The sequence below is a fragment of the Typopeltis vanoorti genome, chromosome 12 (genome assembly GCF_054136105.1).
Source record: "Typopeltis vanoorti isolate ZY-2024b chromosome 12, IOZ_Tvanoo_1.0, whole genome shotgun sequence".
NCBI lineage: Eukaryota > Metazoa > Arthropoda > Arachnida > Uropygi > Thelyphonidae > Typopeltis > Typopeltis vanoorti.
Window position 1 is genome coordinate 18,385,891 of NC_143560.1, and position 18,566 is coordinate 18,404,456.

The 18,566-nt window shown below is 36.9% G+C and overlaps 1 protein-coding gene across 1 annotated transcript in view; it reads left to right on the forward strand.

Moving 5' to 3' along the window:
• Positions 1 to 18,566, forward strand: part of LOC150100611 (protein FAN-like) — a 477,112-nt gene that overhangs the window by 259,712 nt on the left and 198,834 nt on the right. Inside the window, exons 20-21 of the mRNA XM_090401841.1 lie at positions 3,346 to 3,388; positions 9,344 to 9,537. Coding sequence (XP_090257967.1) covers positions 3,346 to 3,388; positions 9,344 to 9,537 — 237 coding nt within the window. The remainder of the gene's footprint in view (positions 1 to 3,345; positions 3,389 to 9,343; positions 9,538 to 18,566) is intronic.

Consider the following 18,566-nt stretch of genomic DNA (forward strand, 5'->3'; position numbering starts at 1 on the left):
AGCAGATGTCCAATGCTACATCTTCCAATTCTGACACACTCACTGCCTCGGCTGTGCCTATCAATCCAGCCCATAAATATTATGAAAAGGAGGGGTGATAGAACACACCCTTGGCGGAGGCCAATGGAGACTGTGAAAGGTTCAGACTTTGTGCTGTTTACCCTGACACAAAACTCTGGGCATTCATACAGGGACTTGATGGCAGCTAATAGTTGGCCATCCACTCCATACTCCTGTACTACTTGCCAAAGCTTATCCTGAAGAACCCGGTCATATGCCTTCTCCAAGTCCACAAAACATGTAGACATTCCTGGCATATTCCCAAGATTTCTCAAAGACTTGCCTTAAAGTGAAGATTTGGTCAGTTGTGCTTCTACCTGGACGAAAGCCACGTTGTTCTTCCTGGAACTTTGACTCAACTACTATGCTCCTGCACCGTCTTTCCAAGCACCTAGCATACACTTTCCCAGGCAGGCTGAGCAGAGAGATGCCACAATAGTTATTGCAATCCTTCTGGTCTCCCTTCTTAAAGACTGGTATTATTATGCCTATCTGCCATTGCTTTGGTGCTCGCCCAGATATCGAATCAGCCAGAGAACACCATCTCGATTTAAGGGTTTTAGCATTTCGGGCCGAATTTCATCATCACCAGCAGCCTTGCCCGATTTTATTGCTAAATGGACCTCTTCTGCTGTGAGACTAGTCATTGCCCTGATCTGCACCTCTTGGATGTCCACAACTGCTGGGCCACCCGGGTTAAGAAGGCTCTCAAAGTATTCCCTCCATCTGTGGAGGATATCCTTCTCTGTTGTTAAAAGTGCACCATCAGAGGCCTTAATTGCCCTTGCTGTGCATGATTTCCTCCCTCAAAGGCGGCGGATGGTCTGCCAGAATACTTTGTTTGTATTTGCATAGGATGGTTCTAATCTTTCTCCAAAGGATACCCAAGCCTTCTGCTTTGCTGTCTTTACTGCCTCAGCAGCAGCTTTTCGTGCCTCAGCATACCGCAAATGCATCTCAGGTGACCTGACATGCTGACATGTTAGGTAGGACTCCTTTTTTGCCTGGACAGTTTTTTGGACTTCTTGGTTCCACCAAGGTGTCCTTTTTTCACTGCCCGTTGCCACACCAAGCCACTTTCTGCCACAGCATGAGAGTGCAGAGGCAGTGACAGCTGTTCTGAACAGCTTCCACTCCTCCTCAACATCTGCAGTATGCTGGGAATCTCTTTGAACCTGGTGGAAATGTCATCTACAAAATTCTTCTTCACAGCCTCATTTTCCAATGCCTCCCATTTCACGCGGTATAGCTGCTTAGGCCTACCAGCGTTGATGGTAGCATCTGGTTTCTGAAGCCATAGAGTGCACACAACAAAGTGGTGGCCAGTTGACATTTCTGCCCCTCTTCTCACACAAACGTCCAACACTGAGGAAAATAGGTCTTCTGAGACTATAAAGAAGTCAATCAGAGACCTTTGTTCTAGTGTTTCCCTGTACCAGGTATACTTATGGACTTCTCGGTGCTGGAAGAAGGTATTCATTATGGACAAGCTGTTAGTACAGCTGAAGTTCAGTAATTTCAACCCATTCGCATTAAGGTCAGGGGCACCATTCCTCCCAACCACACCCCTCCATGTCTGGTCATTTTTTCCAACATGTGCATTGAAGTCACCCATTAGCAGGACTAATCCCATGTCTGCCACCTGTCATAAGCAGCATCCACTTCTTCTAGGAAGGCAGAGTATTCTGACTCCAGATTAGGTGCATAGGCTTGCACCACAGCCAAATCATGGTTTTTCATCTGAAGCTTTAACACACATACTCGTCCCCCCAGTGGGATCCACTCAGCAACACAGTCTGACAGCCGGGGGCTTGTGAGTATCCCCACACCCGTCTGAGCAGACATTGTCAGGCTCACCCCAGAGTAGTAGAGCTTCCACCCCTTATCCAGGTCGACAGTTCCAGAGCCTCTCCTCTTGGTCGAAGAAAGCCCAACTAAGTCTAGCCGGTAGCGCTTGGCTTCCTCGACCAGTTCCAACTTCTTCCCTGTCAGAGAGATGTTCCAGTTGCCTAAAGCCAGCCATAGTCTGGTGCCATTGTCTTTGCCATTTCTGTCCTTTTTGCAGAACCATTTCTTTGCGCTGCCCCTAAACACCTCCCCAAATGGGTAGCAGGCCATTGATGGAGTTTCCTCTAGCAGAGTGCTGAGGAGTGGTGTCTACGGGAGACTGTAACATATTTTTCGAACGGGTCCCTCTGCCTAAAACCCGAATGTGTCCCTTGGTAACCTGCGCGATGGACGATGCGATATGAACATTTTTTGATGGCTTGATCATGTTACAGTGTTTGATAATGTCCTGTTAGCACAAGACGAAATGACACAGCAAAATAAGAAAGATTCCCCTCAAATACTCTAATAGCATTCAGGAGAAGGAGCAAGAAGAGAAGAAAGAAAGAAGCAAGGGAAGAAGAGGAGGGACCAGTCTACAGATAATATAACAGATGTATATTACATGAAGTAAGGCATGGTCCAGCATCAGGTACCTCGGGTTTGCCATGCCCTTACTCACTAAAGTGAGCCCGTGAGCCCTGATATGTATTTAAAAAAAAAAATATTTGCTGTAAAGATTCTCTATATGCTGTTTTAATGGATCATGTGATTCAATATATTTCTAAGTTAAAGAACAGTTAATGCATCATTTAGTATTAAAAAGTATTTAATCATGCTAATATTTTGCTACTTGTTACAAGAGCATCTTTTGGAAGAGAGAGAGAGAGATAAATTGAATAACAATGTAGCTACGTTTAAATTATTATCATTTGTTGTCATTCATTTACAGCATTTTGGTTATAGTTGCATTTACAGGAATACACTATTAGAACTCACACAGAACCACTAATTGAATATGAATATATATAATGTTATAATTTCCCTATAATAAAGTTTTAGGGAACTATAGCATTTTTTCCCTGAAGTTCTAATATCTACCATTATCAATTTTTGATTTTTGTTTTGCTTTATTCACATTGCAAGTAAAGTAAGCTCAATGCTACTTTTCATTTCATGGATTAAATTTTTGAAATTCAAATGTGGTCCTTGTATGAATGGAAGCTTGCAAAGATTTTTAGCTCTATTTTCTATGGAATCAGAATGAACAAAAAAACACCTCACAAGCAAAATATTCTTCTTTCATTTTAACTATTTTTGCTATGACACTATTTACTACTACTATTTTTTTTTTGTTAATCATTAATAAAACTGAAAATGTAGGATTTAGTTTTTAGATAATATTTTTGAAATGTATATAAAAACTTTAGTGTTTTACTTTCTTGCTTTATGTTTCAGTGTTTTACTATCTTACATATGAAGGATCAATTGATTTGGACAGGTAAGATAGAGATGAAAAAAGTAATATCTATTAATTAAATGAAAAAATAAAAGAAACTTAGATTATAACCTTTAAAGGTACTTGTGGCATGACTATAAATAATAAATTACACGATAACCACAGTAATTAAGTTCAGATATTTCGTACTGAAAATAACAGTACATTATCAGTGTGTAGAAACAAGCAAATCAAAGGAACAGGAATACAAAGTACATCCAGCATTCGGTGGTTTACCAATTAAAAACTGTTGCCACATACTAGAAAGTAATATTAATAAATAATAATATTAAAAATATTATTGAAAACTATTATTTTTACGGCTATTATAGCCTGTTTTATAATGCCCTAAAAATTTACTCAAGAAATTTTTATGGCATTATAAGTGTATTTTAAAGGAAAATATAGCAGAATAATTGAGGAAGAAAATTTTGTACATACCTTGTTTAGATGCTAGGATGACTTCATTCTCCATAATTTTGCTGTTAGGTTGTTAAACACACACACACATATATATATACAGTAAATCCCCGAAGTTACGTGGTAGGTGGGACCGACAAAAAGCGTGTAAGTCGAATTCGCGTAACTCGGGGTATAATTTTGCATGTAATTTGTATATACAAACATACAATTAGGACCAAAGGTTTACAAAAACACCTATATTTTTTAAGAAATATAATCATAAATGTAGTTTTTCGTACATAAAAAAAAAAGAAAGTTATTTCGATGTTGATCGATTCATAAAATCTAATAGATTCATCTGACGGCATAATGTCTTTTTCTTGTCACGCAAAATTTCTTCATAGCAAGCTAATGATTTTTTTATTCCTTGCCTTTTGCCTTGTGGCTACAGTTCATTCCTTGTTAGAATCTATATCCTCCAAAATCTCTAAACCTTTCTTTTATGATTGTTCTTACTGTGGATTTCTGTAGGTCGAACTTCTTTGCTAGCTCAAAAAGTTTCATTCCGCCTTCAAAATCCTTAATAATGTTGAGTTTTGTTTCCAAAGTCAATGTTTTTCTTTTCTTGCTAGCAGTAGAAGAATCGGACTTGTTTCTTTTGAATGACATTATTATTTTTTATGTGATAAAATTTTTATCAAGAACATAACACATAACATTAAACAATCACAAGGTTTGTAGACTATAAAAATCATGTATGAATGGAGACCGCGCAAAACATGTCAGTGCTTGTTCACAGCATGTGCGACACTGGTGAATGCAGCCGGCACCTGAATGATATGACTAGTGGTGAGGTGTGATGCGGGACGGGAATGTGTACGTATATGAAACCGCGTAACTCCGGATTCGCGTGAGTCGGGGTATGACTGTATACATATATATATATATTATTATACTTAAGGGCGCTTCTTTGGGGAAGGGTTTTATGGGAAAACTGGGGCAGGGGAGAGCATTAACGGGGTGCAAGCCATTTTGGTCGTGTGACCATCATCGGAACATTTTCAGGATGAGACCCAATGATGGTCACACGACCGAAACGGCTCGCACCCCATTTGGAAGATACCTTGTTCTCATCCATTCATCCCCAACCCTCTCATTGATTTCCTTATGTTGATGATGTCTTTGCTATTTGGTCTCATTCTGAAAATGAACTTACCACTTTCCTACAACAGGTCAGTAGTAGCCTTCACCCACACATTCAGTTCACCATGGAAAAAGAAAATGCTGGTAGTTTACTATTCTTGGACATCTGCCTTACACTCACAGCCTCTGGTAATTTATCAACTAGTATTTATCAAAAACCTACCTTTACTGGCAATGACATTCATCAAAAGTCTGCTCATCAAACATCTCAAAAAATTGGTGTTATTAAGTCTTTAATTAATACAACACATAAGGTGTGCTCCTCTTCTTCAAGCTTACAACAAGAACTTCTCATTATCAAAATGTTAATGGAATTTAATGGTTACAACCATAATTAAATCCAGAAGATAATCGACTCCTGTGTTCCTACACCTCAGGATTCTTCAACAGACCACAGGGTTCCAATCCCTTATATAATTCTACCAATCGGTTCCGACATCTCGGAACCAATTGGTAGAATTTTGAAGACGTATCATCTCGTTCCCACTTATTTTCCTATCAACAAAATTTCTCATCTGTTACCATCTACAAAAGACAAGCTGGCATTTACCAGATACCAGATACTTTGGGCAGACAGGCCGTTCTGTGTAAAAAAGAATTAATGAACATCAATATTATATCCAATACATGAAACCTCAAAAGTCTTGGAATTACTGAAACCTCAATGGAATTACTGGCACAACACAGTATTGACACTAAACACAATATCCAGTGGAATAAAACTCGTCTTCTCCATAGATGCAGGTTTAAATATGAATGGCTTTTCAAAGAAAGTTGAAACCCTTTTACATTGGCCAAATCTGAATCGGGACAATTGTCTTTTTCTCTCCCAAGAGTTTGGGAGATTCTTATCTTATGTAACCATCAAAAATAGTTTTTAATAATATTTTTAATATATTATTTATTAATATTCATTTCTAGCATGCATCAACAGTTTTTAATTGGTAAATCACCAACTGTTGGATGTACTTTGTCAGATATACACTGATGATGTACTGTTATTTTCAGTATAAAATATCTGTACTTTCATTTTATTAAGTTAATTACTGTGGCTACTGTGTAATTTATTATTTAAACTTATATTCTTTTTTTTTACTCATCAGAAACTGCCAACTTGCACTTTTGTCACATATAATTAAATACATTTGACAAATAGGCTAAACAAACAAAAAAATACTCATTTTCAAGATGAGTGTTATATCGAGTGAACTTGCTATGATGAATGTTCTGTAAATAAGGAAAATGTACTTAAGGAATTTTAATAAATTCATTTTAATGATTTTATTCTTTGGTTATTTTGAGTTGGCTGATCGTATGTCTTGTTAACAAAAAGGGAAATCAGGTAATACATTAGTCCCTATTTATAACCTCATATGTATGGATCACAGATTCGGATATAAAACAAGGTATTAGAAGATCACATTAATGGTCCAGCACTGGATGTATCCGCTACACTTAATACCTGCATGTATGAGTTATCATTCCCTTGCATGCCAAAGTGGAGATGAATGAAATATAATAATCCTGAGCTATTTCTCTATATTGTTACTATAAAGTTCAGCATGTGGTGTGTTATTATTCTCATTTTATGATGAGTCACTTGTGTTTTGATATAGCAATATATGTTTTTGCTTTTGCAATAAATATTTAATTGTTTATATACATGGTTTTAGTTAAAGATTAACTAAAAATTAAATGTTTAATTAATTAATTTTTATTAAGATTTTGGAATGACCCAGGTAAAGTACATCATGTATCATACAGGAAAAACTACCATAATTGAGAAAGTTAAAAATGGAATTTCAAAATTTAAAATTTAGTGAGGTTCATATTCTGAAAGAAACTATATTATGGATGCAGAAAAAGAATCTTTCTAGGTACTGGTAATCCAGTGGATCTATAAAGGAAGAAAATGTGGCTTTAAAAGCATAAAACTGAAATGAAATGGTTTCTCGAGACTCGAGAAAGTTTTTTCATTATTTTAAATTTGAAGGAGAATTTCTTCTACAAATGGTAGCTTTTGGTGAATTGCAAAAACATCACGGAATCTCTGAAATCACTAATGACAATAAAAATGCCTTACAATTTCTGAAGTAACTGCAAAGAATAATAAATCACGATGGTTATTATGACACAGTTATGAAATTTTGACAAAACTTCTTTGCAACTTCTTTGACTAATGTACATGAGTCAGGAAAGTATTAGACTTTGATGCTTTAATATGAGTAATGTAACTAAATCCTTGCTATAAGTTCTTAGCAAGGATTTAGTTACATTACTTTTTAAGATAAGCAGATGTAGTCTAATGTACATGAGTCAGGAAAGTATTAGACTTTGATGCTTTAAAAATATGAATTTCAAACAACTGCCAATTTGCAAATGTCCACTGTGTTATGCCAGCAGTTGATAACCTAAAGGGTTCTTGCTTTTGAAAACTGCCCAGCTCACATATTATTATTATTATTGTTATTATTGCATGGGTATCTCCTTGGAATCTAAGACTCATTGTGGGAGACCCAAATTATCAGCACAGTATGTATTGTACTTCTCCTTGAAACCAGTACAGGCAAAGCACTTACAAATGATTCAGGCAACCCATTCCATTCATTCACCACTCTTCAAGTGAAAAATCTAGTCCTCATGCCTTTGCTGACCTCATGTTCTGCTCCCTCTAGCCATGTGTTGAAACATTTTGCCTGTATCAATCCTGTAAAATCCTTTAAGTAACTTAAATGTTTCTATCATATCTCCCCTTATTCACCTATCAACCAACTTTTGCATTCCACAAACCACTCACCATCTTGGTCACTTGCCTCTGGATCCTCTCCACCACTTCCTCATCTCCAAGAAACAAAAGTGACTAGACTTGAACACAGTAATATGGATGTGGTCATATCAAGATTTATAAAGAGGAATAATAATAACTCCCTTATCTCTGTTTGTTAGTGCATTCTTCAATAACCAAGTGATCTTGTGAGCTAACCTGACTACTTTAGCAATGTGCCCTCTAAACTTCAACTCTCTATCTACTACTACCACAAAATCTGTGATTTGATCAATTTCCTAGAGTACAGTTCCCTCAGTATGGTACAAAGCTTGCAATATTTGTATCTCATAATGCATAACTTGACACTTTTCCACATTAAATTGACATCCATTATGTTTTGCTCATACATCACCTTGATTAACTAATATCCCCAGCTTTGCATCATCAACACACAACTGAATTTCTCCCTTCAGATTATTTCCTATATCATTTATGTAAAAAATTAAACAGCAATGGTCCAAGCACTGAGCCTTGCAGTACACCACTAGTCACTGCCTTCTCTTAGATTTTGCTACTCCATATAATATTTTTTTGGTATCTGTCCATCAACCACCCTTTTGTTCGTATCACTGGTTTCCTATCCATCCCCATTTGTTGCAGGTCTTTGAACAGAGTCGAAATGCCTTTGCCAAATCCAGCAGTATCATTGTGTAGCCATTCCATTTATCCAACTCACCTGTCACCCTATTATAAAAAGTTAATAGATTACTGAGGCATGACCTACCCTTCACAACATCATGCTTCCCTCATAGAGTATCATATTCTTATCCACCCATTCCCGAGTTCTCTTTTTGACGAAGCTTTCCAGTACTTTTCCCACCACTCTAAAATTCTGATTGATATATAATTTGCTACCATAGATTTAGATCTTCCTTTATGCAAAGGAATCATTTTGCCATCCTTCCACTCTCTTACGACTTTGTAAAGCTAAGACTTAAATAAAACAGCCAAAGGCCGATATCTCATCTAATCCCACAGCTATATTTGCATTCATTCAGATTCTTCAATATCTTAAGTACCTCTAATTCCTCAACCTCTGTTCTCATATTACTCCCTTCACTTCTGCCATAACAGTATTTTCACTTGGATAATATACTCTTGCAAAATAGTCACTCACTCGCTCAACAATTTTGTCTGCCTCTCTTACTTCTCTGTCACCTGCACTCATTAAAGTTATTCTTCCTCTTCCTTACCACATAATGAAAAAACTCTGGATTTCCTTTTGCCTCTTCAGCTAATTTCTTCTTATAATCTGATTTTGCCTTCCTTACCATGGTCACCTTTCTTGCCTGATCCTTGTACCATTCGTGTGTTAGCTGGTTATCTTTCTCCTTATATACCCACATAAAAGAAGTATTACTGTGCTTATATCTGAAATTTTGAGTATTTTTTCTTTTATGTATCAGTGCCACAAAGCAGCTGTTTTTTTTTTTGTTGTTTTTTTTTGCATTAAGCTTAAATATGATGTTGTTGGGTTTTTTTTTCCTTGAAAAAAATTATTTCTTACCTGTGAATTCTTTTGATAGTATTAAAGATATCAATGAGAGGTATTCTTTGGAAGTCCAGATAATGGAATTTGGGCAAATTCCAAAGCAAATTTTTACTCATCCTCATCCACAGCAGCACCTTCCATCTCCCATTCAAGATCTCTCTCTCTCTCTTAAAGTCAAAGAATCAGTTGTTGCAAGAGAAAAGCGACCCTCAAAGGAAAATTCATCAGGTATATTTGTTTTTGCTTTTTTATTTTATTTTATTTGGGGGGGGGGGGGGTTAACTACAAAGAATATAGATGCACTTATATTAGACATTAAGAAAATTGTCACATTGATACTTCTTTTTGAACTTATTATATACTAGCTTACTTATTACCTGAAATATTTTGAGAGATTATGTATTACTACTTCATTTTCCTAGAATTTGCATTATTATTTGAACAAGGTATACTACTGTATTTCAATGCAAACTGATGGATCAAAAGATTCTTAAGTTAATCAGCAAGTTTACATGTATTACAAAGTTACAACTACAAAAGTTGCATTTCATTTTGCATATGCAGAGCAGGAAGGATCATATATTCATTTAAATTAAGGGGATATTAAATCCCACATTATTTCAAAGCCAAATAAGAAACTCAAAGATAGAAATCCAAGAATTTCATGCCGAATATAGCAAACTATAAAAGTTTTGGCGGATTGCAGCGTAAGCTAAAACACATAGTTCAATACCAGTGTTTTAGCTTACGCTGCAATCCGCTGAAACTTTTATAGTTTGCTATATTCGGCATGAAACTCTTGGATTTCTATAAAATAAGTAGCAGTAATCAGTTGCAATAAGATTACAAAGAACAACCAAGAAAGTGACTGACTTACTTGGTAAGAATTGCAAAAGGCAGTATAAGCAGCACTTAGCTAATGAGGCCAAAAACAAAAATCCCATGAATTCTTTAAATATGTAGCCAGTATAAGACTCAATGATTTTGGAAGGACAATATGGTTACTGAAAATGGTAGATGGATAACCGCTGTGAAGTGTATAGTTGAGATATTAAATGAGCAATTCATAAAAGTATTTCATTCTCATGAATGTGACATCATGCAGAGCTACAATGCAGTGGGAAGGGAAGAAAAGAGACTGTGAGCAGCAGATATATGGTGAATTAGTAAACTTAATGTTAATAAAGCTGTAGGACTTGATGATACATCACCATATGTGTTGAGGGAACGTGCCAGGAGAGGATTTATAAGAATCATGATGGACAAATAAGTCAAGGCAGGTGTTAACATCTGCCTTGACTTATTTGTTGACTTGAATGATTCCAAATGGTATAGATATCATTCATGTAGCAGATCTAAAGGAAAGGTTAAGAATAGGGAAGATAGTTTTTCTTCTAAATGTTCTTAATAAAAGTTGGCTAAAGTTGGAGACAGACATGAGCTCCTTCTGTTTGCTTATGTGGTTTGCCTTATTACCATTGTCAGCTGGAAATTCTGAAGATAAATATTCAAGGGAACATTGTGAAGAGTAAGGTAGTAATTTCAAAATTGATCATCATATCAGAGGAATTTTTGAGATAAATTCAGTGGTGTTTTTAATAAGTGAATAGCCTTTAAAAAGACTGAAGTTCTATAAGAATTTAGAGATTTTTAAATTGGACTGCCTGGGTATTTAAAGTTGGTTTAAGATGGGGGGGAAACCAGTTTTACATTGTTTAGGTGAACCATATTTCCTAGATGGTCTAGTATAATAAGTTTGACATTATTTTTTTTTAACAGTTTTTTTTTTTATCAAAAGAGATAACACTAGATGCCATTGTGTTGAGCTTGTTAAAGTGCAGAATAATCAAATTGTTAATGTCAAGAGCTCATATCATCTGTTCATCACAAACACTTGTTCAGCAAACTCAATAATCAGGGAAGCATGACTGACAGATTTTTCAATGGCTATAATCCAAAAATTGACGACAGAATAATTAATCATTTGCATCTGAATTCCATAAAACAAAATAATGATCTCTATGAGATTCCAGATGCATATATTATGGACACTTCGGAGGGGGGGGGGGGGCTTGTGTTCTTAAGAGATTGCAATTTTCAGCCACATAGGAACCTGTCGATCAAATGAGCCTGATATTGCCATCTCCTAAACATAAAATTTCCAGTTAAATAAGCTTTGCTATATACATTTCAATATAAAAATTTTCCTGTTTTTTTTACTTGATTATTGGATCACTTAAGGAATTCACAACGTAAACTGGAATATAAATTAAAATAAACTTTAAATATATACTTCCTATATTTCAGCAACATCACGTTGCTATCTTCATGGGAACTTAAGATTAAGACATGCGCATGCAGGCACTAAAAACAGCAAATGAGGTCGAAGAGAGGAGTCTACTGTTATTTCTAAAGTCCTGATGGTGCCTAGCGGGTTATATTAGATATTCTCGGCCGTTGGGCTGATCTTCTCATGATGTACGTTTCCCAAATTTGTCTCGTGCATCCAAATTTGTTGAGCTTTGGCACTTTTTTAGGGCTGAGGCTGATTCTATGAATAGCCTTTCAAATTTATACTTGCTGCAGTGTATTACTGTGGCTTTCTTCCAATGTATTCTGTGGCGAGTATCCAGAGCATGGTGGAAAAACTTCCTATATATATATATATATAAAATTGACACAAAATGGGGGGGGGGATCCCTAGCCCACTCACAGTACAAAAGTACTATAGGTTGAGTAATAACCTTTTGTGGATGGTAAGCACATAAAAAAAAAAAAAGAGTTACAGCAACAGCCTTAAGACGTGGTTCATTCTCTTGCTGAACGAGACAATGATCAGTTCCATAGGAAAGCCAAAAAGTAGGAAGCATTGTCTTGTCCTGAATGTCCAGACACCTCTTGGAGTTCGCTGTTCATGACACCACAAACAGAAGTCTGAGGCCAAACCAAGATAAACAGGATATACCATGACACTGCTACTTCTGAATTTCATAGTTGGGGTTATGCACTCTGGTAGGAGATATTCACTGGGCATCCACCACACCTGCACCAGTCTATCTGCTCTGCAGAGGGTGTGGCATGATTCATCACCCCACAACACAGTTTTCCAACTTCCGCATCTCACTGTACATACTCTTTGCACCACTGAAGATGACTTTGAATGTTGGTTTGGATAATGTAGGCTTGCATATTACATCCTACCATGGAAATCCATGTTGGAAGTCTCGGTTCTGAATGTTTTCGTGCAGATTCATGACCCAGTCGATGACCAGAACTCCACATTCAATATGTGGCCAACTAACGGTGGTTTTTACATATTATCCTTCATAGTACTCTACGGCCATGTTCAGTGGGCATGGTGGGCCATCTGCTGTGGACAGTACATGCAGTCAGCTCCCTTTGCTTCCATCTCAGTATGATATATCATTGATTGTTGACCTTAGACCCAGTTTGTCACCGATTTGCTAAACAGATAGGTCTGCAACATGCCATCCTATCACAACACCTCTATCAAACTCCTTCTTGCAGCCATTTCACCCAGACACAGTTTCACTGACATACTGACTTGATTGCATCATATTCCTCCGATTTATGCTGGCTACAAACATGACTTGTTACGTAGCATGATGCACCTTGCCCATGTAGTGTCCATTGAATTATTTCCAAGCAGCATAGAAGCTGTTGACTTGACATTAATTGCCTTAGTATGATATGGCAATCACTGTTCTCTATGCTGAAAATGATTTGCACTTCTTCTTAAGTATTCTGCAAATGAGCAGGTTCTCTTAGTAGCAAAAAAACTTTCCTTCCACTCTTCTGTTCTGAGCCTTCTCTTTCAAGGTTGTGTACCTGTCTCCATTCAGCATGTCATCTACCATTGGTTTCCTTACTCTTTCTCTGGGTCTTTTTCCATCTATTTTTTCCTTCAGTGGCATTTCTGATGATTCCATTTTCTCTCAGAATATGTCTGATCCAGTTTCCCTTTCTTCTTTTTATTCTCCTTAACCGATTTGTTTCTTCTTCTACTCTTTTTAAGACCTCTTCATTAGTTATTTTATCTGTCCATTTGATTTTTTCCATCCTTCTCCAAATCCACATCACAAAGCTTTCCAAAATCTTAATTTCTTTTTTCTTCAATGTCCAACTTTCAGCTGCATAGAGGGCAATACTCCACACATAACATTTTATTAATCTTTTCTTTAGGTTTCTGTCCATTTCACTTCTGAATAAATTCCATTTTCTATTAAAGGCATCTCTTACCATCGCTATTCTTGCTTTTATGTCACTTTTACATCTTCCATCACTGCTAATCACACTTCATAGATATTTAAATGTCTTTACTTGATTCAGTTTTTCCCCATTTATTCTGATATCCATATTTGCCTCTTTCCTTGCTACTTTCATTACCTTTGTTTTTCTTATGTTAATTTTCATTCCATAATGATACAGGACTCCAGTAATCTCTTCAACAGATATTGTAGTCCTGTTTCAGCATTTGATATCTGCATATCGTATTGCAAATATTTGTCTGCCCTCCAATTTTTATTCCTCCTTCTGAATTCTCCAGTGCTTCTTTTAACATTGCTTCAGAATGATTCCATTTCCTCTCAGAATATGTGCGATCCAGTTTCCCTTTCTTCTTTTTATCCTCCTTAACAGACTTCTTTCTTCTTCTACTCTTTTTAAGACCTCTTCATTAGTTATTTTATCTGTCTATTTGACAGCTTTGTCTTATTCCTTGTCCAATGATACCTGGTTCTGTTGTACCATATGTCTCTCACCATGGCAGTTTGTCCCATGCATAATGAAATAATTTGCCTTCTGTCTTTCCAATCTACGAGGTGGTATCGAGACTAGCTCTGTTTACGAGAAATTACTTTATTTATCTACATTTACACACTATCACCTTCAAAATAGTCCCCTTGCATATCAATACAGCACTTCCAGCATTCTTGCCACTTCTGGAATGTGTCCTGGAAGTCTTCTTTTCAATGCATCAAGCACCTTCTGCGATTTGTGATGGATCTCCGCAATGGTGTCAAAACGGCGACCTTTGAGCTGGATCTTCATCTTTGTGAAGAGGATGAAGTCTGCAGAAGCCAAATCTGGTGAATAGGGTGGGTGTAGAAGTGAGATGTTGTTTCTGACGAGAAATTCACGTGTGAGGAGAGCTCGGTGACAGGGTGCATTGTCGTCGTGGAGCATCCAGTTTTTCGCGTGCCACAGATCTGGTCACTTTCGCCGAATGTCCTCCCTCAGATGCCTTAAAACCTGTTTGACAGTCTGGCCTCTGAGGTTGAATTCTTGATGCACAATGCCACGAATGTCAAAAAAGACGATGAGCATGCACTTGGTCGAGCTGCGGACCTGCCTTGCCTTTTTTGGTCGTGGAGATGATGGGCTCTTCCACTGTGAAGACTGTTGCTTCATCTCAGGGTCGTACCTGTACACCCAAGTTTTGTCACCGGTAATGATCCTCGACATGAAGGATGGGTCATCCACAGCACACACTGATGGAGTTCTCGGCAGACTTTGACACGGTGTTCCTTCTGCTCCTGGGTGAGCAGCCTGGGGACGAACTTGGGAGCAACATGCCACATGTTCAAATCGCACGTGAGGATTGCATGGACTGTTCCGTATGACACACTGACAATGGCAGCAATGTTGTGGAGTATTCTCCAATGATCCTCATGCACAAGTTGCCAAATGGTTTTGACATTTTTGGGGGTTGAGCTCATTAAAAGTCTTTCTGATCTCTCATCGTCTTCCAGTGATGTTCTTCCACTCTTGAAGCATGCGTGCCACTGAAAACACCTCGAACGACTCATTTCAGCATCGCCATAAACTTGCCGAATCATGTCAAACATCTCTGTGGCAGATTTGTCCAGCTTAATGCAGAATTTCACGTTTGCTCTTTGTTCTAACTTGCTGTTCGTGATCAAATCGCAGATGTGGTAATGCAGGTGGTCAGAATAGCATCAGTTGCATAGCTCCCAATGTACACAGGACCATGTCTTTTGGCACACTGACTTATAAAGATAGGTGCTCCCTGTGACTGTGCATGCATCCTTGTGCTGTCATCTGTTGGTGTGTTATAAACCTAGTCTCGAAACTTTTTGATACCACCTCGTATATCAATCTTATCCCATTTTACAAAGTCAAAACCTTCTTTCAAAATCTATATAACAGATATTAACTTCTTTATTCACTTCCAGACTTCTTTCACTTATTATTCTTAACAGTCCAATTCCATCTCTTGTTCCCCTACCCTTCCACAAACCAAACTGATCTTCTCCAAGAAATTCTTCCACCTTGATGCAATTCTCTGTGTTAGAATTCTCATTAGTATTTTTGATGTATGGGAAATGAGGCTAATTGTTCTAAAATCCTTGCAGTTCATTGCATTACATTTCTTTGGTATAGGTATAAATATTAAGGTCATAAAATCTTTTGGTAATTCTCCTTTGTTAAATAATTAAATTTATTATTTTGGTTATTTCTTCAGTTCCTTTCTCCTGAAGTTGTTTCAGGAATTCTGCAGGTATTTCATCTATTCCTTCTGCCTTTCCACATTTTAGTTCTTTAATGGCCATTTCTACTTCTGTCTTCAAAATCTCTGGGCCTAAATCATCTTCATTTACCTTCTTATTATCTTCTAATAGCAACTCATTTGGTCTATTTTCCTTGTCTTATAGATCTTCAGTTATGATTTTCCCATTCTTATTTTCTATGCCTCTAGCTCGAATTCCATTTCTCTTGGGATTCATGCTTTTTCGTACAAAAGATCATACCTTCCCACTCTCTCATAATTTTCCATTTCTTCAGATTGTTTTTTAAGCCAATCTTCTCTACTTCTTTATGCTTCCCTTCTCAATTTGTCATTCAGGGTTCTGTATTGTAGTTTCCCTTCTGGGATGTCTTTGTTTTTCAATTTTCTTCTTTCTTCCTTTAGAGAAATCATCTCATTAGTTATCCAAGGTTTTTTATTCTTTTAGCTCTTACATATCCAATGTCTTCTTCTGGCTGCAGTCATCTTTATTTTCTCTTTAACTTGTTCCCATTTCTTTTCTGGATCTTTAGTTTTGACAAAACTTGCTTCCTCTAATTCTTTCTCCAATCTATTTCCAAATTCCTTGGTATTCCAAGGAATTTGGAAATAGATTGGAGAAAAAATTTTTTAATTTCTCTGAGTTCCATTTTTTCCTTTTCATAGCTTCTTTTATCTTCTTTAGTTTCACATTTATTTCTATGAATAGTAGGTTGTGGTCAGAGTAAATATCAGCTCCTGGATATGTGCATGCATTTTTTACATTTTTTAGTATTCTTTTATCTTTGCTTTACTATAATGTAATCAATTTGAATTCCTTTCTGTATCTCCTGGTTTTTTCCACGTGTATAGTCTTCTCTTAGATTTTTCTAAACTAGGTATTTGTAATTATTAGCTTATTTTCTTTACAGAATTCCACTAACCTTTCCCCTCTCTCATTTCTATTACCTAGCCGGTATCTTCCTACTATACTTCCATCCTCTTCTTCTCCTACAACTCCATTCCAGTCTCCCATTATAATCATATAGTCTTTACTTTTTTCTTCCTTAATTAGTTCAGTTCTTGTAGTTGTTCGTACATTTCCTCATCTGAATGGTCACTTGTTGGCATATATATATATACCTGCATTATTGTTATGTCCACTGGTTCAGCCTTCAATTTTACCACACCATAATCCTGTCATGGTTACATGTTTATTCCATTGAACATTTTTTCATTTGGTTATACTATAAATTAATGATGTCAAGAAATTATATTCTTGGTTTCATCCTTTCTCCAAGTGTAAGCAAATAAAGTTTGCATGTGAAGTAATTTCACGACCTGTCTACTTGTATATAGAGGCTAATGACTTCACATCAGTTGCCTTAGTACCCCATAATTAAATTATATATGTAGTTTAATCCTTTATCCAAGTGTAAGCAACCAAAGTTTGTGCCTGAAGTATCTTCTGGACTGGGGCAACTCGTGGCAAAGGTGGACTAAGTTCTCATCACTTTCCTTAGTATCCCATAATGCAAAACACATCTCCTTGTGGGCATGTATGCTGCTATGCATTATGGGAAGGGTCACTACCTAGACCAGTTTCAACCTTTATTGAGGTCTCTTCAGTGGGAGCCAGACCCAGAGGTGGTACCAAGGTTGAAGCAATGCAGAACTCATATTTCTATATGCCAGTTGCCAAAAAGTATCACACCTTATTATTAAATTACTCTGGATTAGAGAAAGATGTTGAAAGTTTTTTCACTTGGTTAGACTATAATAAATTTAGTTTAATCCTTTATCCAAGTGTAAGCAAATAAAGTTTGCTCCTAAAGTATCTTTAGGACTGAGGCAACTCATGGTAAAAGTGGACCATGCTCTCATCACTCCTTGTCTTAGTATCTCCCATAATTCAAAGCACATCTCCTTGCAGACATGTATAATGCTATGCATTAAGGGAAGGGGCACTATCCAGTCCTAGCCACTATCAGTCCTTGTTCGCTTACACTTGGATAAAGGATTAAACTAAATTTATTATAGTCTAACCAAGTGAAAAAAAAAACTTCCAACTTTGTTAGACTATAAATTATATATTTAGTTTAATCCTTTAACCAAGTGTAAGCAAAGAAAGTTTGCGTCTGAAGTATCTTCAGGACTGGGGCTGGTATCATCTCTGGGTCTGATTCCCACTGAAGAGACCTCAATAAAGATCGAAACTGGTCTGGGTGGTGACCCTTCCCATAATACATAGCAGTATACATGCCCACAAGGAGATGTACTTTGCATTATGGGATACTAAGGAAAGTGATGAGAACTTAGTCCACCTTTTTTTTGCCACGAGTTGCCCCAGTCCTGAAGATAATTTAGGCACAAACTTTGTTCGCTTACACTTGGATAAAGGATTAAACTAAATATATAATTTGTAGTCTAACGAAGTGAAAAAACTTCCAACATCTTTCTCTAATCCAGAGTAATTTAATAATAAGGTGTGACACCTTTTGGCTACTTGTGCATGAAAATATGACTTCTGCACTACTTCAACCTTAGTATCACCTCTGTGTCTGGTTTCCACATATAAGACCTCAAGAAAGGTTGAACTCTGGGTCTGGCTCTCACTGACGAGATCTCAGTTTTCGGCAAGATAAGTACTTAAGTTTTCTTTCATTTGTTTTTCACTTTAATTCATTTTACTGGTGCTAGTGGTGGTTTTGTCCCCACTAGCACTTGTTTC